Source organism: Alexandromys fortis, unplaced genomic scaffold (assembly GCF_014885135.2).
Source record: "Alexandromys fortis isolate MF-2015 unplaced genomic scaffold, M_Fortis_MF-2015_v1.1 scaffold_23, whole genome shotgun sequence".
NCBI classification, from domain to species: Eukaryota; Metazoa; Chordata; class Mammalia; order Rodentia; family Cricetidae; genus Alexandromys; species Alexandromys fortis.
The window spans coordinates 5,547,299-5,571,620 of NW_026067907.1; the positions used below are offsets into that span (position 1 = coordinate 5,547,299).

A 24,322-nucleotide genomic window follows, 5' to 3' on the forward strand; every position below is an offset into this window, starting at 1 on the left:
GAACATTGTCACAGACTTCAGTGAGCAAGTGATTACTTAAATGGAGACAGTATGAGAATAAATGTGGCAGGCATTTCTTCCTGGATCTTAGCAGTTGTTGGGTAGGAACAGTGAGGATTGTCTTCTGATGGAGCCATCTGGATTCACATTTAAGTTTGAAATTCGTTTTTAGCAAGTTGGATTAAAAAGTTTGAATCACTTAATATTGTGAGCAAAATAATAACTTCCAGGTAAACTTGTGTATCCTGCACTGTAGTCGGGTCCGTGGTGGTCTTAGCATTTGTAATAATTCCTTAATGCGCTGTTGTCCTCTCATGAGGCGTCGCCTTCATGAGGATCTCTGATGCCAACTACCAGAAAGCCTACCACCTAGAGCTCTATGATGGCCTCTCCAGGAGCCACTCAGTAGAAACCAGGCGTTCCACCATGCTGCCCGTAGGGTAGGAGCCCCATCTGCTGCTACAGCAAAACCTCCCCACAGGGAGCCTTGGCCAGATTCTAATCCCAAGAGTGAGGTGCTCCTATCATTTGCCTACCTAGACACTGAGTGCCTGCTCTGGCAGCCCTTAGGAAGGAGTCAGTGGCACTACCACAGAACTGCCCAAGGACTGCCTACTGCAAGGCACCTGGAGTGCCCGTTATAGCTGCAGAGCCTATCCGAATTCTGAGGGTGTGTCCAGGAGGCTGTGTTATTAATAAACTCCCCGGGTGATCTTCACATGCACAAATGTGACAGCCACAGATAAGGGAGCATTCTGCTCAGTGGTCACTTGATCAATCACTGTCCACCCTCAAGAAAGAAAAAAGACAAGCAAACTGGGGACAAGGAAGGAAGCGGGCAGACCAGGGACAGGGGAAGACGCAGGCCGAGGGGACTTGATAAAGCATGTCAGCCAGGTTTTGTAAGATGGAAGACTTACATGCTGAGGTCGTGCCAAAGCGCATCAGTGTGCCAGCTCCTGGCTGGAGGAGACACTTGCCTCTATTATAAAGGCCAGTGCAGAGGCTGTCACCCAGGCACACTATGGAGCCATGCCCTCCTCGTGTTCCCTGGCACTCGCTCGGAAGGCTGTGCTGTGAGGAAGGGTGCTTCCCCAGAGATCTTTCTGTAGCTCGCATATGTGCTTATTCACCGTGCAGTGGATTCTGCCACACATGCAACCTTCAAGCATGCGGTGCCTGAGATGCTGGGTCAGGAGGATCCCAATGAGCTTGAGGCTAGCCTGGGCAGCATAGGGAGCTCTTTGAACCAGGCTAGACTACAGGGAGGGATTTGTTTTAAAAAAAAAAAAAAAAAAAAGAAAGAAAGAAAGAAAGAAAGAAAGAAAGAAAGAAAGAGCGAAAGAAAGAAAAGAAATAGCAACAACTAATTCGTGAACAAGGTAGGCTTTGGTGTTTAGAATGACAAAATAGCTCTAGAATGTGGGATTTTACCAAGAAAGGAAAAGAGCTTGTGTGTGTCACTGCCTTCTGGGAGTGGCTGCAGCCGTGTAAACAACAGAGAGAAGCTGGAGGACGCAGGTTGGCTTCACTCAAGTCCTGAGTTCCCTGAGTTCTTTTTTTTTTAATATTTATTTATTTGTTATGTATACAATGTTCTATCTGTATGCCCAGAAGAGGGCACCAGACCCCATTACAGATGGTTGTGAGCCACCATGTAGTTGCTGGGAATTGAACTCAGGACCTTTGGAAGAGCAGGCAATGCTCTTAACCACTGAGCCATCTCTCCAGCCCCACTGAGTTCTTGAGAAAGCATGAATCCAACTCCCTTAGGACCTTGACCCCTGGTGGCCTTAAGAAGTCATTTTAGCTCCTACATCCCCGTGGCAGGACCAGCGCCTGCCCTTAGGATATGTCTGCATTTTCCTCGCTCCGGCAGCCCTTGCTGTAGTCTTGGTGCTGTCGTCCCTGGCCATCCCATCCAAACTTCTGGACTCCTGGGAGTTGGAGAATCAGCAGTTGAGGGAGGGCGTATCTGACAGTGAGGAAAGAGGAGAACGGTGCCCCAGAGAGACCACTGCCCTGGAGGGTGGCAGATACATGCTCTGTGTAGCAGTTCTTTGAAAGTTTGGTTAAGTCAAAAAAAGTAAGCATTTCAGTAGAAGGAAAAATAAAATCCACAGTCGGACAGAAACAGTGCAGTCATGTAGTTAGAAGAATCTGCGCAGTGTGTAGAAAGTGCCACTCCAGTCCCATCTCTCAGAGCAGGAGGGCGGGGCAGGTGTATCCACATATCCAGGGTGCCCACTTCAGAGAATGAAGAAATTTGGGGGATTTCAGACTCCACGTGTGCTTTATTCATCGGAGTCTGATTATGAAATCGGCGTGAACTACTGCTGATGATTGTAGTACAGTTAGCTTAGTTCTTTCTGCTTAAAGTTACTTTTGTGTACATTTAATGTGTGAAATGCATAAAACATATCGCTATTCCTACTGCCAAAATAATATCCAGATAAAACTTAGAAAACTGGCCAAACAGCTGTCACCTCTGGAGCAGCAGGATTTGGCAGAAGCCACGTGTTGTGACCTCCTTCTCTGAATTGCGCTGGCTGCCATTGCCCTGAGCAGTGTGCAGAAGGGAAAGGACGGGCCGATATCCGTGCACAGGCCCCTCTCTCCCTGCACACGCTAATTCCTCTTCTGAGCGTCCAGGCTCACTAGTTCCGTCTCCTTGGGCCCTGTGGAGAAGCCACATGGAAGCCACTGAGCGAGGCGGTCTTCGGCAGTAATATCACTCAGTTGCTTTTTTTTTGAGGTTTCACACATTCACAGAAATAACACATTTTTAGCTGATCCCAATAGATTTTCCTCTGCAGCTGCATCACTTGAAAAAGCTTTTTGTTCCAGTTCTTAAAGTCTAAGTATTGAAAGTAATTTGAAAAAAAGAAAAACATCTCAATTATGATTTGTGTGTGTTGTGATGACTTTAAGGGCTGACTGGGCTGTAAATGGGCTTTGCAAAGCCAGCCCGTGTGCCTGTGGAAGCGCGGGATTTCAGAGCAGTGTTGAGTGTGCCGACGTAAACTCCAGGGCACGTGGAGGGGTAGGCTTTTTTGGCAGGACCTATGGTCTCAACCTGCAGTGATGCTAACGATATTAACAAATTAGCACCATGGAGCTTGCCAGCTAACCCACCAGAGCCTGCTCATTCTCTCGCTGCTGTAATTAAAACTAATTATTTTCTAAAACACAGTAATGCACGAATATGTGCAGTACTCGTTCTGTAGTGGCCGATCTGCAGGGCCTTTTCAGCTGGTTTGCTTTCCCTTCCTTTTCTAGCACATCGTGCTCCCTGTGTCCTGCCTGGCTGAGCCCACACATTGCAGCATCTGAAGCAGGTTCTGTGTATGGAACCTTATGGTTCTGCCATCCTGGCAGGGAGTGATTTCAGATCTCTGCCTCAGTGCCCCCGTTCTTCACATCTATTATATCTTACTTGCAGCGCCTCTGTCTAGCTCAGTTGTGTGGAAGGCTCAACAGTAGGTTCTATGGAAATTCAGCTCGACTCCCTGGATAGCCTCCCTGATTGTCCTCAATAGTCTGAGTCCTCCCTTAGAAAGAAACTGCTCGCCTGAGCATGTCTGTTGGTGTCTACGGTGAGGATGTGTTCTCTGAACACTTGTTCTCTGAACGTTTATCTAGGGCCTGGGTGAAGCTTGCGCATCCACATCTCAGGCCGCAGATGGAAAGTGTGACCTGAGTCAGGAGCTCCTGTGATGTCTCACTAACTGTAGAGGTTGATGACGCAGACTCTGTGCCAGCTGAGGGTCAGCAGCCCCCTCTAGAGTTTAGGGACTGTCCCCTAAGTCCTCTGTATGGTTTTCCTCCTCTGTTGTAGACTAGAGCATCGGAAGTAGCTGAGATTTTGCAAACAAATCTTTGACCTGTAGAAATAGAGCCCCAAGTCCTCCAGAACCCAGGCGGCAGATACACACTGCAGTTTCTTCCAGCGCCGCGGGAGCAGTTCATACGCCTGCCCGTCTCTACTTGTCGCCTACTCTCTTAAGCTATGATAAAGAGAAAGAGCTATAAACTGGCCTGTGTTTGGGGGTCTTGGCTATACAGGGTCTGCTTCCTCCACCATGTAAAAGAATTTCAGACATCAGCGTGTTTCAGCAACCCATGACTCTTTTTCCCCCTTTCCTTCCTTCAAGGGAAGCATGGGTGCCGGGTGAGCAGAAGCCCTGGTCCATCCCCAGTGTAATCCTTACTCTCTCCTGTTTCCCATTAGCTTCTATGGGTCTTGCAGATATGATGTCTCCGGGCGAATCAAAACTGTCCACACCTCTTAAAGCAGACAGTAAAGAAGAAGGCGCGTCCCAGCCTGAGAGCAAGTCAAAGGTACTTCCTCCTCCCTGCACGCCACCGTCACTGCCTGCAGGGCAACTGTGCTGTCCTCTGCCCGGTGATGACACTGTCTCATAGATGTGCCTTGTGTGCCACTTGTCTGCCGTCTTCCCCACCCCCACCCCGCTCCCCAGCTCCCCATGGTGTGGATCTGAAAGTTACTAATTCTTAACAGCATTGAATCACAGTGCGGGAAGGGTGGAGACCTGGCTAAGAGATGCTGTTGGGGAAGCAAAGGATTTATTTATATTGCCTGGTGTGGGTACTTGGACCCATTTTCTCTGTATATAGTTCAGAGCTTCCTATTTTGGCTAACTCTACAACAGCATTCTTACTGTTTGCTTCCTTGCCTTATTTCCTAAGTAAGACAAATGGCTTTTTTTTTCTTTTTTTGCTTTCTTACTTTCTTGCATAAGATATATCCCATGCTTAGCATTCCATCTAAGCTTAAAGTAAGCTTGGTAGCTTTGTGGCCTTTCCAGCACCCAGCAAACTGACCAGCCACACTAAGAATGTTTTAGTACTCTGTTATATATGTTTTCGTGTGTGTTTGTGCATGTCTTTATATATACATTTATGTGTGTATGTACGTGTATGTGTATATACACAATTCATCTGTTAAACTGAATGTACTTAATTGTTTTAAATAAAGTGTGTTGTACCTTTGTCATTTTTTTTATTTCCCTACCGCAGGATAGCTACAGCTCTCAGGGTATCTCTCAGCCTCCGACCCCAGGCAACCTGCCAGTCCCTTCCCCGATGTCACCCAGCTCCGCCAGCATCTCCTCCTTTCACGGGGACGAGAGTGACAGCATCAGCAGCCCAGGGTGGCCCAAGACGCCGTCAAGCCCTGTGAGTGCCTGGTTGTTCGTTGTGGGTTTTGTATGGAGGGGTTTGGGATAGTTAATTCATTAGACTTTAATGCTTGCCAGTTTGCTTTATAAGACTCCGTTGTCGATCCGTGGAAAGGCAGGATTTATAAATCATTCATTACTAACAGCACATCCGAGTGTGTCATACTCTTTCTGGAGTTCTTAGCAGCTGTTCTCAGGTGGAGCCCTTCCTCCACGTGGAGTGCACTGGTGTTTCAGGGGCTCAGACCCCGCCCTGGGGGTGCCTGCCGTGTGTACCACCGAGGGCTTCTCTAAAGCCAGCTGCTGTCATTTACACGGAAACTAAAAGCAGCCGGGAGATAAATGACACATTTGACTCCTGGTTTAACTTTGTCATGGTTATTGTATCTAAAAACTGATTTCAAGGCCGTTTACCTGAAATAAATGAATAAATATTGCAACCAGGTACAGTGCGTTATAACAGCGGCCTGTTTCAGTTATAAATTGTGTGCCCGAAATGGCCAAAGTTACAGAAAGGTTAGTGCATCTGAATTTTTAGGCTAAGCATGTGCGTCTGTGTCAGTCGCTGACAAAGACAGGCGCTACATTCTCCAGATAAGTGACAGCATTTGCCGTCTACATACCAGGAAATGCTCTTTTGCCTCCAAGTTGGGCCTTTATTCCTTCTAAAATTATTACCCTGTAACAATAAAAAAGTAATATGTTATTATAACCTTTTACTTTACGTTCATATATAGGGAATCAAAAGATTTTTTTAAAAAACATGAAATAAGTTGTCAAGAAACAGAATTAACACCTGATATCTGTAAGATACTGCATTAAAGTGCCCAGCTCAGGAGAACAGGTTGGAGGGAAGAAGACCCTGGCTGTGCAGGATCTGGCAATCTAATCAAAACCCGAAAGGAGGCCGCCATTAATTACCCATCCACTGGGGTAGACATGTAGAGCCCGGCCAGCGTTTGTGGAACTCTGCTGTAGCCAGCGTTTGCCTTTTCAGAGCGAGGAAGGGGCCCCGGGCATCCCCTTCCCTGAAGATGTGTTTCAGAGTGAGCCGTGGCCCACTTCCAGCCAGATCAGAGCAAGGGGGAGCTGGACCCCCTTGTTTTTAGGTGCTGTTGTGCTGTTGGCTTTGAGTCTCAGAAGGCAGCCAATACTGTGTGTTTGGGGGTTATTTTGTTTTTCAGTAAACTACCTTGGAATTTTTTTCTTCTTCCTTTTCCTTCCTTTCTCTCTCTTTGTAACAGAAAAAAGCATATGAATTAACAATGCTAAATGAGTGGGCAGAGTCCAGATACATTTACATAAACGTCTGCATATTGGCTCAGTTGTAGAAAATGGTAATGCTTAAAACTTAAGATAATAATTGAGAATAATTAGTGAAAATGAAGACCTTAATAGGCTGGGCACCATGAGAAAACACTTACTGTTGGTCCTGGAGTCACAGCTGACAGAGAGGCTGCTGTGTTCCAGCTTCCTGCTCAAGCTGCCCTTACCCAGCGAGGCCCGTGCAGAATTCCTACCCCAGATTCTGTCTTCTAGCTGGACAGTGACCCAGGCCTATAATCTCAGACTGGGAGGCTAAGGCTGCAGAATCGTGTTTGAGTCTAGCCTGGGCTAAATAGCAAGCCCCACCTCAAAAAAAAAATTTTATTTAAATGTAATAGAAAAGTAAACTAAAGTACTGACCCCATTTTCTGATGATTATACTTGAATTTTCTTAAAAACTCACTCACTTCTCTTTTTATGCCGTAAATTGCTTTGTGTTTAAGAATCTGTTAGCAAACCTGTGGTTCCAGTGCTAACCAAGCACAAGAGAGGCTGTGTTTGCCCTGTGCTAGGCCCTCGCTGTGTGCTCTGCTGCGTGAGATGGGTGTTCCAGAAGGGGAATGCAGTGCAGGACCGCGTGCCACCGCCTGCAATTCAGGAGAAGTGAACTGCTCCTGCAGAGAGGCCGCTTCAGTTGGTGCTTGAAACCAGTCTCGAGTAGTGTCCCCAGAAAAGCTTTGCTAATAGCAGGCATGAGCCGGGCAAAATAACAGAGCTGCCATGGTTGCTTTGACAGTGTGCTTTGGACCAACATTGCTTTGTTAGAAAACATTCTAAAATATAAATAAACATTTGTCCATACGCATACACATATACGGAGAACCAAGCATATGGCAAAGACTGCTGAAATGTAAATGTGTCTCAGAGGCTCAAGAAAACGCGGCTGAGCCGAATTAAACTATATGCAAGGAAAGTGTGTGTGGCGCCATCAAAATATCTTGATGTGATTTTTCAGCAGCATCCATTCTTCCTGCTCCCCAAGGGATTCAGAACCTGGGATATAGTGTTCACAGCCCAGAAGCAGTTCCAAGTGGCCCTTGGACTCCTGCAAAAGATACAGGGTCTTCCTGAAGGCCCTTCCCACCATCATAGGCAGTGTCCCCTCAAGACCATCCTCGAATGGGAACAGAGATGGCTCTGGGGGCCAGAGCAGTGGCTGCTCTTGCAGAGGACCTGGGTTTAGTCCCTAGTACTCAAAGATGCCTCACAACCGTCTGCAACTCTGGTTCCAGAGGATCTAACGCCCTCTTCTGGCCTCCATGGGCACTGTACACATAATACACATACATGTAGGCAATATACACATAAAATAAAAACAGATCTAAAAACTAGAAATTTCCTCAGATAGTCCAGCCAGCCAGTGTCTAGGAGAGAGGAAGAGCCGTGTTCATTGGCAGCAGGGAGCACACATGTCCTCTACTGGGCTCTCCTCCTCTGTTCTCCTAGTTCTCTCTCCAGACACTAATATCTTCCTTAGACACTGACTCGACACACAAGCAAGCCTTGGCCCAGAGGTGTCCACTGCTGCTCTCTCACCTGTGACCTCACTGTGGCCACCACATTCGTGCCACACCTTTTGTCCAGTGCATATGCTATTTGTTGTTATATTAACTAGTTGTTCATTCTTACCTGCGCACAGTCAGACTTTTACACAACTTTCTGTCATAGAACAGCGTGCATACCATTAGTGTGAAGGACGCTGTGTTCACAGTTGCCAAGCTTGTGTGGGTGGGAGAGCCGCTGTCAGTGCACCGCAGAGCAGCACCCTGCACTCTAGACAGAGCACGGCAAAGGAGCCAGCCAGCATGTGACAGGAGAACTGAGCCTTGGTGTAGATTAGCCAGCAGGCCTCCTGGGAGATTGTCACGCAGGCACCTACATTTCTTGAGCTATGTGAAATGCTTTTGTCTGCATGGTAAAACCATAAAAATGAAGCCGGGCAGTGGTGGAGCACGACTTTAATCCCAGTACTCGGGAGGTAGAGGCAGGTGGATCTCTGTGAGTTCAAGACCAGCCTGGTCTACAAGAGCTAGTTCCAGGACAGGCTCCAAAGCTACAGGGAAGCCCTGTCTCAAAAAAACAAAAACAACAACAAAAAAAAAAACATAAAAATGCCTTCGGGGAAGATGCAAAATTATCAATAACTATTACCTTTTACGCTTGAGAGATAGCTCAATGCTGGGAGTGCTTGCTGCACTCTTGGACCCATTTCAGAGCCCAGCACCCACACCCACGTTGTATGGCTCACAGCTACCTGTAAGTCCAATTCCAGGTGATTCCTGCTCGCTTTGTTGACTCTGGACATCTGCATGCATATATACATGTTCGCACACACACACATAGGTGGAGACAGATACATATGAACACAAACATACACACGCACAATAAAAAAAAACCTGACGAACTACTCATTGCTCTTTTCTGATTGTAAAGGAACAGATTAGAATAACACAGGTTGACAAAGAGAGGTGACCAAGTTAAAATCTACACATACAGACTCCCCCAGTATTTTAGGTCTGCTTCCAGCCCTAAGAATCCTGTCAAAAACAAGGACAAAGCTGCTGTACACTGGTCCTCTGCTCATGCTCAGTCCTCAGGGAGGCACGCACTGGCCGGAAGTGGAGGCTGGCTCGTAACCTCCAGGTCATGGCAGAGCTGCTCAGGTCTTTCAGGGCCCCTTTAAACAACCAATGGCCTTCACTGTTCCTTAACAGCACACTGGCGAACGTTGCCTCCCAGTTGCTCATGAGTGAATGTATCTGACTATAGGGAAAGATGCTTTTCCCTCATGTTCTTATTTCATGATTTCATCTTTTAAAAGCACTGGGCTTATGTTTGAGTGACCCTTCCTAGAAGAAGCACAGCTCTCTGCCACCATTTAGCTAATGGCCTCCCGCTTTCCTGCAGGGTTGCTGATGAACTTCCGCTGTCAGCTCTGTAGTTTCTTCTCTTAGTAAAATGAAAATAAAGTTTATAAAGGATGCAATTCAAGAGTGTTTCACTCTTTATTATATATGCATAAATTGGATACACACCCTAAAAGATCACACTGTTTGTTCCTGGCCACTTAGCCCCAAAATAATCACATAGAAATTGTATTAATTAAATCACTGCTTGGCCCCTTAGCTCTAGCTTCTTATTGGCTAACTCTTACATATTAATTTAACCCATTTCTAGTAATCTGTGTGTGGCCACGTGGCTGTGGCTTACCAGCTAAAGTTCTGTCCAACTCTGGTGGGGCTACTTGGCTTCTCCCTGACTCTGCCTGCTTTCTCCCAGCATTCAGATTAGTTTTCCCTGCCTACCTATATTCCCTGTGCAGGCCCAAGACAGTCAGTTTATTAACTGATGGTATTTACAGCATGCAGAGGGGAATCCCACATCAACACTTGCTTCCCATTCTGACCATGTCAGCTGCCCTATTCAGTCATTCGGTACTGAGGACTGAATTTAGACCTTCCTAAATACCATCAAGGTCTAGCCCCATCCTTTCCCTACGTTGTTTTTTTTTTTTTTCCTAATTTGAGACGGGCTTAATAAACTGTCAGTCTAGCCTCAAACTTTGTGATATTCCTGCCTCAGCCTTCCAAGTACCTGGGAGTACAGGTTTGCACAAGTGGGCCCAGGTCGTCCGTGTTTATGTATTTTATTTATAGATTTTATGCCTCAGTAATAATAAAACCAGAGGCTTAACATCACAGGCAGAACGGCCTGTAGAGGAAGGCTGCCACTTCCCGAGCCTGGTGCATGGTTTCTAGGGCGCTAACCACACTGGGGTGCTTGTCTGATAACCCCTTGGCCACACTGAGAGGCTCAGAACCCTTACCTAGGGAGAATTGGCTGCCCTGTGCCAGTTTTAGCTGCCCAATAGCTTACAAACACCAGCAGCTGGAAGCACACCTGTCTTGTCTGTGGTTTCTGTCCTGCACACTGCAGCAAGCACCAGGTGTCTGTTCTGTCATATGACCTAGTTCTCATAAAGACACGTATTAGTCATTCTTATTTGGAGGGAAAAAGTGGGAATGTGTTATTGGAGGTGAGGGGACTTTATGGCACCAGACAAGAGAAATTTGACCCCAGACCTTCCTTCTCCGGACTGCCAGTGTTTTGGTTCTCAGAAGCACATGAGACCTCATTGGAATCTTGCCTTTCGGGACTCAGTGCTTCTATCAGAGTGTTTATTTTACTTCGGTATTTTCAAGTGTTAAAATGAAGAGTTTGGGCCCTTTTATTTGAAGCCAGAGTGTGTTATTTAAGAAAATATGTATGATAGTAGCCTCTGTCCCACGCCGTTGCAGGATAGTCACAGTCTTTACGTGTGTTTCTTGGTCCCTCGCCGTTGTAGGACAGTCACAGTCTTTACGTGTGTTTCTTGTGCTCATCAGTTCTCTGCTCTTTCCTCACCTTCTCCCCTCCCCCACTCCGCTCCCCATGCCCGCTGCCACCCACTTCTGGCACTAGAAGTCCAGCTCTTCTTCCACCACTGGGGAGAAGATCACAAAAGTGTATGAGCTGGGGAACGAGCCGGAGAGGAAGCTGTGGGTCGACCGCTACCTGACCTTCATGGAAGAGAGGGGTTCCCCAGTGTCCAGTCTTCCCGCAGTGGGCAAGAAGCCCCTGGACCTGTTTCGACTCTACGTCTGCGTCAAAGAGATTGGCGGTCTGGCGCAGGTGAGAACGCTCAGTGCTGAGCAAGTGTGCAGACAAGCCTTGGCATGGCTCCTTTGGGATGCTTCATTTTTGTTGCGGTTTTTTCACAGAAGAGAAGCTAAGCCTGTGGAAGGTCACCTTCCCAGGACCCTGTGGTGGCTGGAGAGGGCTAGGATCCCTGACTCTCCTACCACTCGTGTGATCTCGGTTTCCTCATCTGTACCAGATCACTAGCGTTTTTCCCCCAACAGCTCTAGAATTCTCTGGAATCTGCTACAGATTCATAGTAAATACTCCAGAAGTGTTTTAGAAATGACTAAATTCATCATGGGGATCAGATAAAAAAATCAAATTCACTATTTTAATTCAAACTGAGTCTAATGGGGCACACCTGTAATTCCATACTTGGAGAAAGGAGGACCAGGAGTCCAGGGCCAGCCACAGTGTCACTGAGGTTTCTGTGTCTCAGTTCTGTGGTTCTGGGAGTTACAGGACAAACCTTTGTTCTTGGCCTTCCCTTCAGTTACCTGCCCCGCCCCCCACTGAGGCCTAGGATAGACCCATTAGAACCTATCCTAACCACGCTGAGTTGTGTGTCACAGTCCACGTCACGTGCTGGATGGACCACCTCTCCTCCCTCTCCCTAGGAGCCCTGCCCCTCCCTTTCTGCCCTGTCTCCCCTAAATGCAAATCACCAAGATAAAGAGCAACTTGAATCCACTCATGCGGGGTCTGTGCAGCTCTGCTGCTGTAGCTCCTGCGGGACTGGGGCCTGTTGTTGCTGTCAGATGTGTTTATTGTTGTTGGGCACTAAATGAATGGACGTCAGGAGCCTTGTGCTACAGTTTGGATCTAGATGACCATTGCAAGCCACCCGACACAGCACACATCAAAAGCACAAGCCTCCATCTTCCCTGAACTATTTCTGTGTCTTTATGTTTTATTTATGCCTTTATCATTTCACAACCCATTCTTGGATAGGAACAAAAAAGTTGAAGCCATGCCCCCACCATCCTCTCTTGGGGTGCTGATTTCTTCAGCCTCATGTAATAAGCCCCGGAGGACACACACAAACCTGTGCCCCAGACACTAAGCTCCTGGCCAACACTCCAGCCAAGGAGCAGTAGCGCTGCTCTAGATACTTCCTGTGTCCATCCCTCAGGGAGCCTCAGTGAGAGCTCAATGGAAGGGTGTAGCCAGGGGCCCAGGGGCACATCCGGTGGATACTGGAAGGGAACATTACTTTTTCATCTAAGTATAGTGCTGTCATTGTTAGTGTTAGGCACCCTTTTAGAGATGGTGGGGATAGGTGTGTGTGTGTGTGTGTGTGTGTGTGTGGTGGGGGTGGGGGCTCCATTCATTCCTGGGACTCAGGAATCCGGAAGCTCTTATACAAATCTCTAGGAGATAGAGCAGGCAGAAGACCCCAGCAAGTGGGCTTTTATGTAGCCATCGGCAGGTTCCTTAATGGCTTTATAACTGTAATGCTGTCTGTGTGCTGCTGAGTGGGAGTGATGAGCATTGGTTAAAAGAGGCAAATTGAAAAAAGGAAGCCAAGACATTAAGTGCTTGTTTGTCTCCTGGCTTTAAACAAGCCACTTTGCTGCAAACCAACGATCCTGCCCGTTTTTTTGCTAGGTTAATAAAAACAAGAAGTGGCGTGAGCTGGCAACCAACCTAAATGTTGGCACTTCAAGCAGCGCGGCTAGTTCCCTGAAAAAGCAGTATATTCAGTACCTGTTCGCCTTTGAGTGCAAAATTGAGCGTGGGGAGGAGCCCCCGCCAGAAGTCTTCAGCACAGGGGATGCCAAGAAACAGCCCAAGCTGCAGCCACCATCTCCTGGTAAGTGACAGCTGGCTGAGCCAGACCCCAGGCCTGGGAGAGGAGCCGGCCTCCTCAGCTGTGCTTCAGAGAGGGAGATGCAGGGCTGCCCTTTGCTGCCCTCCGCATCAGACACTGAAGGCAGTACTCCCTGCCTCTCCTCTTCACCAGAGTCGACCTTCAAATCCTGGGCCACATACCTTTGTTTCTAGCACAAGGATTTACAAACATTCCATCCAGCCCTAGTCAGAGTAAACACCACATGAACCCATTCTGCTATCTTACAGCCCCAGTGCTGCCACCTTCAGGCCCAAGGGCTGGCTTGCACCACCTCTTCTGTCTGGGCCACTCAGATTTGTACTTTAAAAAGTGAAAAAAAAAAAAGTGAGATTGGACATAGTTTCTGCTGTTTCCTGTCCAGCAGGTTCTTACCTGGAAGGAATCCCTGCCGTATGGTGGAAAAGGCCCTTGCGTGCCGTCATGAGGCAACTCCTTGCCCCTCCACCCACGCTTTTCAGTTCTCCCTTTGGCCTTCGTCCCCCCATAGACTTTCAAGTGTGGAATTAGCAAACACTGTGTGCTGGTAACTCCTGCATTAGAGACAGGAAGACACTGGCCTCCTGCTCACTCAGGAAAGTCCCACCATTCCTGGTTTCTGGTCACCGGTCGGTCATCAGAGATCACATGGAAGCCTAGGTACCCTTCAGCACCGTGAGCAGGCTTCCAATTGCTGCACGAGGTGGAGACCGCGCTGATCCAGCAAATGGCCGGCCCTGAAGCTAGCTGACAGCCATGTTCCTCGAGCATGTACACTTCTGTATCCTTATTTTATCTTCACATCAGCCCTGGATGCAGGAGCAATTTAAATGTCCCTGAGATGAAGTCTTAGAACCCCAAACCACACAGTGAGGGTGCAAGAGCCTGTTTTGGGCTGTTTGGCCACATGTTCACTGAGCCCTCCAGACAGCTCAGCCTAGATGGGAATGCCTTTGAAGCAGGCCTCATATTTACATCTAGAAGGCCCAGGAAGAACTCTGTGCACTTCTAATGATTCTCTGGCTACTGTTGGCATTGCTAAGCTGCTACTGTTGGCAGTGAAGAGGTCTCAGATGAGTACAGCCAGCCGTGCACTACCCTGCCCATCCCTAGATGTAGGCCTGCCAGGTGGAAAAACCCTCCCCCGCAGCCTCACCCTTAATGATCCGAACGGTCACCATTCTGGGTGTACCTGAGCACTGGACAGTCTAATTTTAAAACCCACACAACATCACATTCAGTTCACAGAATGAAAGAAGCTGCCCATGAACAGCGCTGAGACTATTTTTCTAAAATAAAAGCCCCAGTGGGGTGCAGAGTCCAGAGCAGTAGTATCTGCAAAGATCTAAAGATGCATTTTATTCGTGAGGAAAGAAGTCGTGTCCCTGAATGGCCTGCACTTGTGTGGAGAATAGCTCTCCCAGCATGCCTCAGCCTCAGTACAGGAGGCCCTGCCGGGGTACAGACCCTGCAGAAAGTGGAGGCCTGTTCCCTCGAAAGCCAGCATTTCTCTTTCCCTGGCTTAAACCACTGCCTCTGTGGCAACATTATCCTTTCAGCTGCACAAAGGAGCGTGGCTTGGGCAAGCATTCTTGGTCCAGATGGAGCCAGGGTCCTGCTGTGATGTGGGAATTTAGGAGCAAAGCTGCATCCCAGAGAATGCATGCCCTGGGCTCTGGACCACACAGAGCCCATCCAGGGGACAGTGAGCACCAGTATCCTGGCCCATGGCCGGGTCTGTGTGACAGCCCTACATGCATCAGATGGCCTCCCTGGCTCCAGACCCTTGTTGAGATGGTTGAAGAAAATTATTCCTGTGCCAGGATGTTTTCTTGATCTCGCCAAAACTTCTGTGCCAGCACATGCAGGCAAACTAAAGCAAAGATTTCTAATGAATATTCTACCTTGTTCTCCCACCCGCCACCGGGTCAGTTATTCCTAAATCATATATCTGTGTTCTGAGAGGATTCCAAATTTTGGGTCTCTGGCCAGTTTTAATTGACTGTGGCTTTATGAATCTAAAGCTGAGTTCAGTCAAACCTTGGAGGCTTGTCCCCTTAGCCTCTGCAGCTGCATCCTCCAGACAGACACTCTGCAGACAGATGCACCCCTTGAACTCCGTCAGGGCCTTGGCATGAAGTCTGCATGTCTAAGGTGCCAGTGGGATCCTCACACTGAACTTCTCAAAGTTGGTGGAAGTTTAGTCAACAGCAGGTGGCCCCAGCAGACTTGGGGAACTGGAGCTGAGGAGTGGGGCAGGCGGAGACAAGGAAATGCCATTCAGCTAGTGAGTTTGTAACCCAAAACCCATCAGTTTCTGCTGGCAGGTCGCTGACTGCATCTCTATTATTAGCTGACAAGTGATGTCACAAAACCTGTCATGGTTCCAACTAGGGAATCCTCAGAGGAAGACAAACGAGAAAGGGGCCGCAGTAACAAAGGTGCCCTCTGGGTGACCTCTAGTCACTAGAACAGGGACACCTCAGCTGTTCTTCTCACACTGTTCCCCGCACCCCCTCCCACCAGAACTGGGGCACCAGGTTCATGCTGTGTAAATTATCTTCCCAGCCAGGAGCCTGGCCGTTCCCCTCTGAAGTGTGTGAACTGCACTTAACCTTCAGTAACCTTTCCATTGTTTACTTTAGAGCATACATTTGTAGCTTCTGGCAAAAGGTGGGGATATCCTAGAGAGCCAGCAGCCTTCTCTGCTAATGGAGTTGGGAGAGGGTGTATTCATTTTCTTTTCCTGAAAGGAAAAACACTGGCAAGAAAGGAGAATTTTTTTCTTTGTTTGTTTTTTATTAGCTATAAATGTGACTGCTCTATAAATAAGGTCATTCTAGCATCACAGCAGGCTGCGAGCCATATTTCCAGGGAAGTGACGGAGGCGTTGATAGGACTGGCCGTGTCCTAAAAGGCTCCTTGCTCACTCGTTGCAGCCTGCCTTCTTAGTGCACATTTCCAGAGTGGAGTGCTTGTTATTTAGCTTTTCTCCCTCCACGAGGAGGGAGTCGGCTTGGATCCTGAAGCCACCCCTAAGTCATCCTGAGCCCCACATACACTGTGGGCAGCCAGTCAGGCCGAGGGACTGGGCAGCCCCCATCCGACAGATAACCAAGGCTTGCTAAGAACAAGTCCAGAGGAAACCTTCCCACATCACCTGCCCCTGCTCTTCTCGCTGTGCCCTGTCTGTTCTCTACCCCCTCTGTCCTCCCTTTCAGACAGTCTGGTCTTGTCTGCTGGCCATGTTCGGTCTACTTCTGCCTTGGCCCTGGGCTCTTCCATATGCCTGTCTGTTCTCTCGTTCTCATGTCTCCAATAAAAACTTTAATCAGATCACAGAGAGGTCGTTTGAGCCGTTTCTTTACATACATACATACATACATACATACATACATACATACATGCAGTGTCTCTTGCGTACATAGCGATGCCCACTTTTCCCATTTCTGACGCCTTCGTTAAGAAATGGCTTAGGACTTCTTTACCCCTCATTTCCTCTGAACTAAAACAAGCACTGGAGCGAGGCTTGTCCCCTCCTCCATAGGACAGCAAGTGTCATTTCCCACGTGCTGGCAGTCTGCACTGCTCAATCCCAGGCAGTTGTGCAGATGCCATAAAGATGGGGTTGTGTGGCCTTTGTCAGTTGGCTACACTGTGGGTTCATCTGTTGAAAAGGGCCTAGATGCACCAGACACAGATTCCCCCGATTGTTCCTGTCTGATGGGTACATGGAGCCAACATCTATCTATTGAACATCTAGCATGCTAAAGACTACAGTAGATGATGAAGTGGGCAAGGTTAACTAATAACCCACTTGAGTTCTGAAAGGGCTCCCTTCCAAATGCTGTGACTCTCAAGTAACTGTGGTGGAAACAGTCTCAGAAGCCCAGCAGCAGGATTGAAGAACTAACCGCAAGCCAGCCTGATGTGCATCTGTAATAACAAATCTTACAGCTCAAATGAGTATTTTTAATGATAGAGCATAGATGTCCAACTGTTGAAAAGATATTAAAATAGTGTAAGGTGCCTTGTTAACCTACATAACCACTTTTGAGCTGCAGACATGCCCTGCTGCGCTGCAGAACCCGTGTTCTGAAGCACTGTATTACAGACCATCAGACTGATGTGCCAAAATTCTCGTCCCATTTCTCCTTTATTTACATGTAGAGTATTTCCAACAACGCTGAGTTAAACAATTTTCTGCCTAAAGCCTTCTTTTTCTTAGACTCCTTTTCCCCGGGATAAATACCCCAGGAAGCAATTACCCAGTCAAACGTATAACTATATTTTATGGCTCACAAATGAAGTATGTTTCTAAATCGTTTATTCCGAAATATTCCTTTTCTGGCTGATGGGGGTAGAACTCAGAGCAGAGCATTTGTCTTAGCGTGTGAGCCCTGTCTTCCACCCTTGGAATACGCATGCTCTCTCTCTCTCTCTCGCTCTCTCTCTCTCTCTCTCTCTCTCTCTCTCTCTTTCGCTCTCGCTCTCGCTCTCTATCTCTCTCTGCCCCTCCCTCCCTCTCTCATTCCATCCCCTTAATAAAAGCAACATATAAGTGACTGATTTTACTACATTGTTGCTATGTTTCCAAAAATGTCTTCCTTTTAATCCTTTCATATACATGGCTGTCAAATTACTCTACTCAATAACTCTAGCTTCTTCCCTTATTTTCTTTGACCACTGCCAGCTAACTCAGGATCCTTACAAGGCCCGCAGACTCCACAGTCAACTGGCAGCAATTCAATGGCAGAAGTTCCCGGTGACCTGAAGCCACCAACCCCAGCATCTACCCCTCATGGACAGATGACCCCCATGCAAAGTGGAAGGTATGTTCCGGGGACTCTGAGATGTAGACTCGGACACCTAATAGAAAACAGTGTTGTTCCCTGGTTAGTTTTTACGAGTTTAGTTCTGCTAGTTTTAGCATATAGTAGTGGTTTATTTCTCAAGCTCAGTGTGTGTAGCTCGTGCCGCGGGGTCATTCAGCTTTCGTCTTTTGCATCTTTCAGGAGCAGTACAATCAGTGTGCACGACCCATTCTCAGACGTGGGTGATGCGGCATACCCAAAACGGAACTCTATGACTCCAAATGCTCCGTACCAGCAGGGCATGAGCATGCCAGACATGATGGGCAGGATGCCCTACGAGCCCAACAAGGACCCCTTCAGTGGAATGAGAAAAGGTACAGAGAACAGGGTTTCTGCATGGACATGGTCCAGAAGGCTTTCTTCTCGCCACTGCCTCACAGCCTAGTCACCTGTTCATTTGGGACACATCTGAGTGCCTGCCATTTAGTAGCTCAGCCTCACTTCCTTGCTTAAGCTATAGCTGTAGAAAAACATAGCTTCTTTATGTCTTACTTGCCTCATCTAGAAATGGTGACAGTGGTAGAGCCCGGGTGTGCTGAAAGGGGTGAGTCCATGCATAAGAGCCAGTGGAAGAACCGTGGACTCCATGGTCAGGAGGTGCCCCCTCTCCCGCATCATCAGCATCGTGTTAGCGTGTGCTGGGCACTGTGTAGTGTGCCTGTGGCTCTTACATAGCTCTTGACGGACTTAACAAACTTAGAGGGAGAAGCACAGAGGCCGTGACTGAAGGAAAAAGCAACAGGAAAGCTTGGACATGCAGTGATGTTGTACGAATGCATCAGAGGAGGGCAAAGGTCCTGACCTGGAACTCTGTGTAGAGCAGACTGGCCTCAAATTCACAGAGATCCACCTGCCTCTGCCTCCCAGGTGCTGGGAGTAAAAACGTGTGCAACTATGTATACCAGCTGTGAGTTTTGTGATAGCCATAAGTGGAGGGAGGGATGCATGAAGCTCCAGCTTGGTTTTGATGAGTATTACGGCCTATAAAAACAGAAGAATCTCAACATCTGTAGCATTGGGTGTGTACTAGCAAGCAAATGAGATTTAGAATATTTCAAGCATATTTCAGAGATCAGTTGCATAAAGCAAGATAAACTGTAATTTTTCCTTTCAAGAGTCTTGGGGCTACTTCTAAATACAGGTTTTCAGAATATACAATAAATCAAATAACCTTGAGATAGAAAGACGTGTTAGCAGTGCCTGGGTTTTAGTGGTGTGCGAAGAGATTTTGGGTCCATATCCCTCGTTTAGACTCTAGACATGTAACAATAACATGGAAAAACCAGTCTCTGGTGTTTGGGGTGGGACCTCTATGCCCCTCCTCCCTGTGGAGGTAGCCATCGGGGAAAGCACTTTCCACACAAACAGGAGGGCCTGGATTTGGATCTCCAGCAAGCACATAAAAGCTGAGTGTGGTGGAGATACCCACAGCTCCAGCTCTGTGGGGCCGAGACCGGAGGATCCCCAGACTTTGCTGGATATCCAGCCTAGCTGAGTTCCTGAGCCCCACATTCAGTAAGAAAGAGCTCATCAAGAGTAAGATGGGGACTAGAGGGGACTTAGCTCCGTGTGGGTGTGCACCTGTGCATATGCACAAACTGGATTTGTGCAGTTAGGGGAGCAAGCAGAGAGCTGAGCTGCTGGAGAGTAATGCGTCTTCATCAGCCACACGTCATAGATAAATGGCGATCCTTTTATATTCAGCTCGCCTCCTGCCCCATAGCATTGGGGCAGAAACGCAGTCCACGGGAAAGATTGTCCTCCATCTCTAATTTGTTGTAAATAATATTTTCTATTCTTCACTTTGCCTTCTTCTACCACTCAGGCCAATTTGGTCAGTGGAAGCCACTGTTGGTGGCGTCGCTATCATTGGCCTGTGACTGGGCGGTACAGTGAGTCAGTCTGGTCTCAGGACCCTTAGCCTGTGGAGGCGGCTGTGCCTGCGCACCACCAACCTCCAACCCGCTTGTTTCCTTCTCTCTCTGAAGCTCTGGCCATGGTACCAGTGCCTGAGCATCTGTTAACATCCATACACATAGCTATGCTTCATCTTTAACTAGACCCTGGTGCTGGAGCACTGGCCGGGCCATTTCCTCCCGTTTTGCTCATGCAAAACAGTTGTTGAAATAAGCTGTTCCTGTGGTCTCCATGAGATAGGAGATGGATTTTTGAGTCAAAGAATAGAAATGAAGTATCTCGGTCATCTTTCATGATATTGCAAACTGCTCCAACCTCCCTGACTTGAGTCAGCACAACTTCCCTGTGTCTCAGGACATTGACAGCCTTTGCTAGGGTCCAGCTAGAGTCTGGGACCTTCCTGTGCAGTGTCTAGGGCATCCTTGTCATACTGTCACACAGTGGAGGGGTGTTCCAAGAAGATTGCTTGCATCCATTCTCCTGATCCTGTTGGTCAGCCCCAGCCATGTCACCCAGCCCAGTGTCACTATAGGGAAGGGAACTTCATGGGCTGTGAACACACATAGATGTGCTCTGTGTGTGCCAGGGGGTGGCTGCCCACATCAGGGACCGGCAGAAGTTGCAGCGGTTACAGGCACTGGCAGGAGCGTGCAGGTGTGTGGGCCCCGCTTACTAAGCTGATTCTTAACCAGCCACCGGAACATCTGCCAATCAGATCGTGACTTAAATTTCTACAGTGAGGCCACACGTCGGTCACATGCTGAGTGGACAATTTAGTTTCCTTTTTCTGTGAATGGCTTTTTCTTGTTTTTGACTTACCATCTTTTGTTGGTGGTGTTGTTGATTTTTTTTAAGATGTCTTTGTGTATTAGGGAATTAAACTACTTTACTTTAATTATGACACTTGACTTCTGTCTGTCTCTATCTTTCCATCTATAAAATGGAACATAATTCTCAAAACTGGTTCTACCACAAGTTGCTGTGAACTCAGACAGAGAGAAGGTGGAGACTGTGATATTCCTGCGTTGGCCTCAGCCCTTGTGGCTGGTCTACGGTGTGACAGCATTGACTCAGATCTTCAGTCAGCTTTGCTTCACTTAGACGTAGCTGTCAGAGTCATTACACGTTAAAATGTTTCAAATACTTGCAGGAAGTGATGGACTTAATACTGCTTTCTTCAGGCTCTGAGCTGGTGCTCATTTGCATATGCAACCTCTTTGGGGGTCTGCTTTTTGACAGAAATAAGTCAGGGCTCGTCCCATCTTCAACTTTCCTCTTTTCTTTTTTTTAAATATAAATATGTATGTATGTTCAAACTAATGTAAGTGCTTCCAAAGGCCAGGAGGGAGCCTCAGATCTCCATAGAGTTACAGGTCATGGTGAAACACCAGGCACTGTAGATGCTGGGAACTGAACTCTGGTCCAGCAAGGGCTATAGCCAGTGAGCCATGTCTCCAGCCCCTTGAGCTCTTGTGAATGCATGTTTATGGCAAGGGTTTCTGGCTTTTCCTTATAGAAGTGGGAACTGCTTTAAACACATATTATATGTCTTGTTTACAGTCCCTTCATGAGCTGGTATCACCTTGTTCTATAGACAGTAGCCAACATAAGCATTAGTAGCTTCTGCATCACTGCATAGCAGGCGACACTGACCACACCTATGAAAGCAGGAGTATAGGCGCTCCGGGGAGTCAGGAGTAGGTTTGGCCTCTGCTCTCAGTCTCACACAGAACCTAGGTGTCAGCCAGGACTTCTGAGTTCCAGGTCCCCTTCAGGTTCTTCAAGTTGTTGGCAGAATTTATTCCTTAGTCTCTTATGGTTATGGGACCAAAGCCACCGTCCTGTTGTGGGCTGATCTCTGTCCACCCTTCAGGATGTCCGTCTTTCGATGATAGAACCAGTAGGAGAGAGTCAGAAAGGCTCCATAGTCAGCCTTGAGCCCCAGATTTGAAGGGTGAATGCACAGCCAACTGTAAACATCACCACAGCTCTGAGTGTTTCTTGCTGTGGAGCATACCGTAACCATGGAGCCAAGCCCAGCCTGTTTCTGGGCCTGCCCAGGTCAAGATCAGAGGTTCGTGCAAACACCTGGGATGCAGGTGTCTTTGAGGCCATCTCAGGATTCCGCCTCCTTGGGAAGACTTCATATCCTTTCATTAGGATTGTGGTGTGTCATACAACATATAGGGATCACAGAAATTTCTAGAAGGGGGTGTGTAAGTCCTATGAGTCTTAGAAATTGCTTAATTCTCTGCCTTTGTTTTTTTTTTTTTTTTTTTTTTTTTTGAAAAACCACAGTGCCTGGAAGTAGCGAGCCCTTCATGACACAAGGACAGATGCCCAACAGCAGCATGCAGGACGTGTACAACCAGAGTCCCTCAGGTGCCATGTCCAACCTAGGCATGGGGCAACGGCAGCAGTTTCCCTATGGAGCCGGTTACGACCGAAGGTGAGTGCTTTTGGTGAGATGAGACAATTTACCAAAAACTGCTTTCCTCGGATGCACACTTCTGAGCCCTAGTGGCAGCACAGTAACCATGTCCAGCGGCTACTTACAGGGGGTGGCCTCAGCCAGACCCTGAAGAACTTGGTCTCGGACAGTCGGGGGCTGTTATTTATGAGCAGCTGTTGGCAGCAGACCTCAGATTCTGGTGTCCTGGCGTGACTGGCAGGCCACTCTTCCCCCAGAACTCAGGAGCCACGACATACCACACCCGCCCACCCAGGACCAGCATCCCCCCGAGGTGGCTGTTGTTACCATAGTGAGACCGCCTAGATGTGCCTGTAAATTCTGTCAGCTCCCCGGGGTTTTCAGTACCCGGCTCTCCTCCCCCACACTCCCTGGGATACCTAGGATATTACACTTGGCTCTCCGGCTTTCCAAGTTCTGGACCAAGAGTGGATTTTATTCTTAACAGATATCTCAGGGACTCAAGAGTCTCTCCTTGAATCCATTTTGATATCCACATGACAGGCCGAGCCACAGGATCACTGTTATACCGATTATACTTAGGTAGGAAGCCAGTGGATCTCACAAGAAGGCCATCAGAAGCATCATCCTTCAGTGGTGACAGCGACAGGCTTCCTTCATGAAGAGATCTCTCTCTTGTACTGGTGTATTCTTCCCTAGTGAGACATGCTCCAGGCAGGCCTTCAGCCTGTGGCGTGTACTTGGGATCTGTGAAGCACACAAGAGGAGCGGGCCTTGTCCTCTCTGCAACTGCCGTGTGCTGGTAAAGGACAAGAGGGATTTGAGTCCCTTCCTCCATGATATGGTTGGTGTCTGCCCAGGGTCGCATGACTACACTCAGGCCCTCACCAGCACACCTGCTAGAGCCAGGAGAGGTGATGTGTGGAGAGGGGCTCAGAACAAGGAGTGGGTGTGAAAATAACTGTTACACCTAGTCAGGTCTCCCTGGGGTCTTCCCAGAGCCTGGCTCTTAAAGTACAGTGCCACTGGGAACCAGGTAACATGGTTGTTGACAGAGATTTCTGTCCCACCTGGTCCCGCAGCCATTTGTCCCAAAGAAATACACAGGCTTACATTAATTATAAACTGGTTGGCCCATTAGCTCAGGCTTTCTTATTAACTAATTCTTACATCTTAAATTAGCGCATAATTCTTGTGTTAGCCATGTAGCTTGGTGCCTTTTATCAGTGAGGCATTCTCATCTTGCTTCCTCTTGGTCTGGGTGATGACTGCAGATTCAGCCTTTCCTCTTCCCAGAATTCTCCTGTTCTGATCGCCCCGCCTATACTTCCTGCCTGTCTACTGGCCAATCAGCATTTTATTAAACCAGTACAACTGACAAAACTTTACAGGGTATAACACCATTGTCCCACACATGGTGGTTTTCAGTGTTCATACCCTGACTGTGTGTGATGACATCAATCTGTGAGCCATCACAGATGCCTAGTGCATGGAATGGGGGTCACAGTTAGCTGGGGGTCACAGTTAGCCGTGGATCACAGTGTGGATCACTTGTACATGGGATAAGGGATCAGCTGGGGTCTAGAATCAAGTAAGTGCTGCTGGTTTTCCCCAGTGAGATTAGATAGTTGTGCAAGGACAGACACTCCCAGAGAATTCCAGTTAGCTTGCTCTCCTTCTGCTGCAGAGGCTGGCTTTGACTAGTCCATCTCAGAGCCTGACCTCACTGTTGGCAATCTTCTGAAAAAGTGTTACCTGCCTATCTTAAGTTTTACTCTTGTCAGTTATCGTTCTTTTCTCTATCCTCCCTTCTAGAGTCTTCTCCTATTTTCGTTTCTTGATCAGATTAATAATATATCCAGTTCAGTTACTCTCCCCTCCAACAAGATCCAGTCTTTCTAAATTAAGCCAGTTTGTTGTCATAGCTCCAGCTCTGTTACCCCTGAGAATGTTAGCTTCGTGGCACTTATGATTTCTGAATGAGAGAGCAGTTGCAAAGGAAAACTGTCTATTTCTGAGCGACGATTTGATAGGAGTTTCAGTCGCTACTAGTATCCTTTTCCAT

At 47.8% G+C, this 24,322-nt stretch overlaps 1 protein-coding gene across 4 annotated transcripts in view; it reads left to right on the forward strand.

Annotated features, from left to right (window-relative positions):
* The window catches only part of Arid1b (AT-rich interaction domain 1B), a 355,383-nt gene that overhangs the window by 320,704 nt on the left and 10,357 nt on the right, over positions 1 to 24,322 (forward strand). For 2 of the 4 annotated variants that reach the window (XM_050135731.1, XM_050135734.1), the window contains 7 exons: positions 4,232 to 4,341; positions 5,041 to 5,199; positions 10,989 to 11,198; positions 12,816 to 13,020; positions 17,729 to 17,867; positions 18,051 to 18,223; positions 22,125 to 22,275. In XM_050135731.1, the coding sequence (XP_049991688.1) occupies positions 4,232 to 4,341; positions 5,041 to 5,199; positions 10,989 to 11,198; positions 12,816 to 13,020; positions 17,729 to 17,867; positions 18,051 to 18,223; positions 22,125 to 22,275 (1,147 nt within the window). The remainder of the gene's footprint in view (positions 1 to 4,231; positions 4,342 to 5,040; positions 5,200 to 10,988; positions 11,199 to 12,815; positions 13,021 to 17,728; positions 17,868 to 18,050; positions 18,224 to 22,124; positions 22,276 to 24,322) is intronic. The other 2 variants (XM_050135732.1, XM_050135733.1) reach the window with 2 other exon arrangements.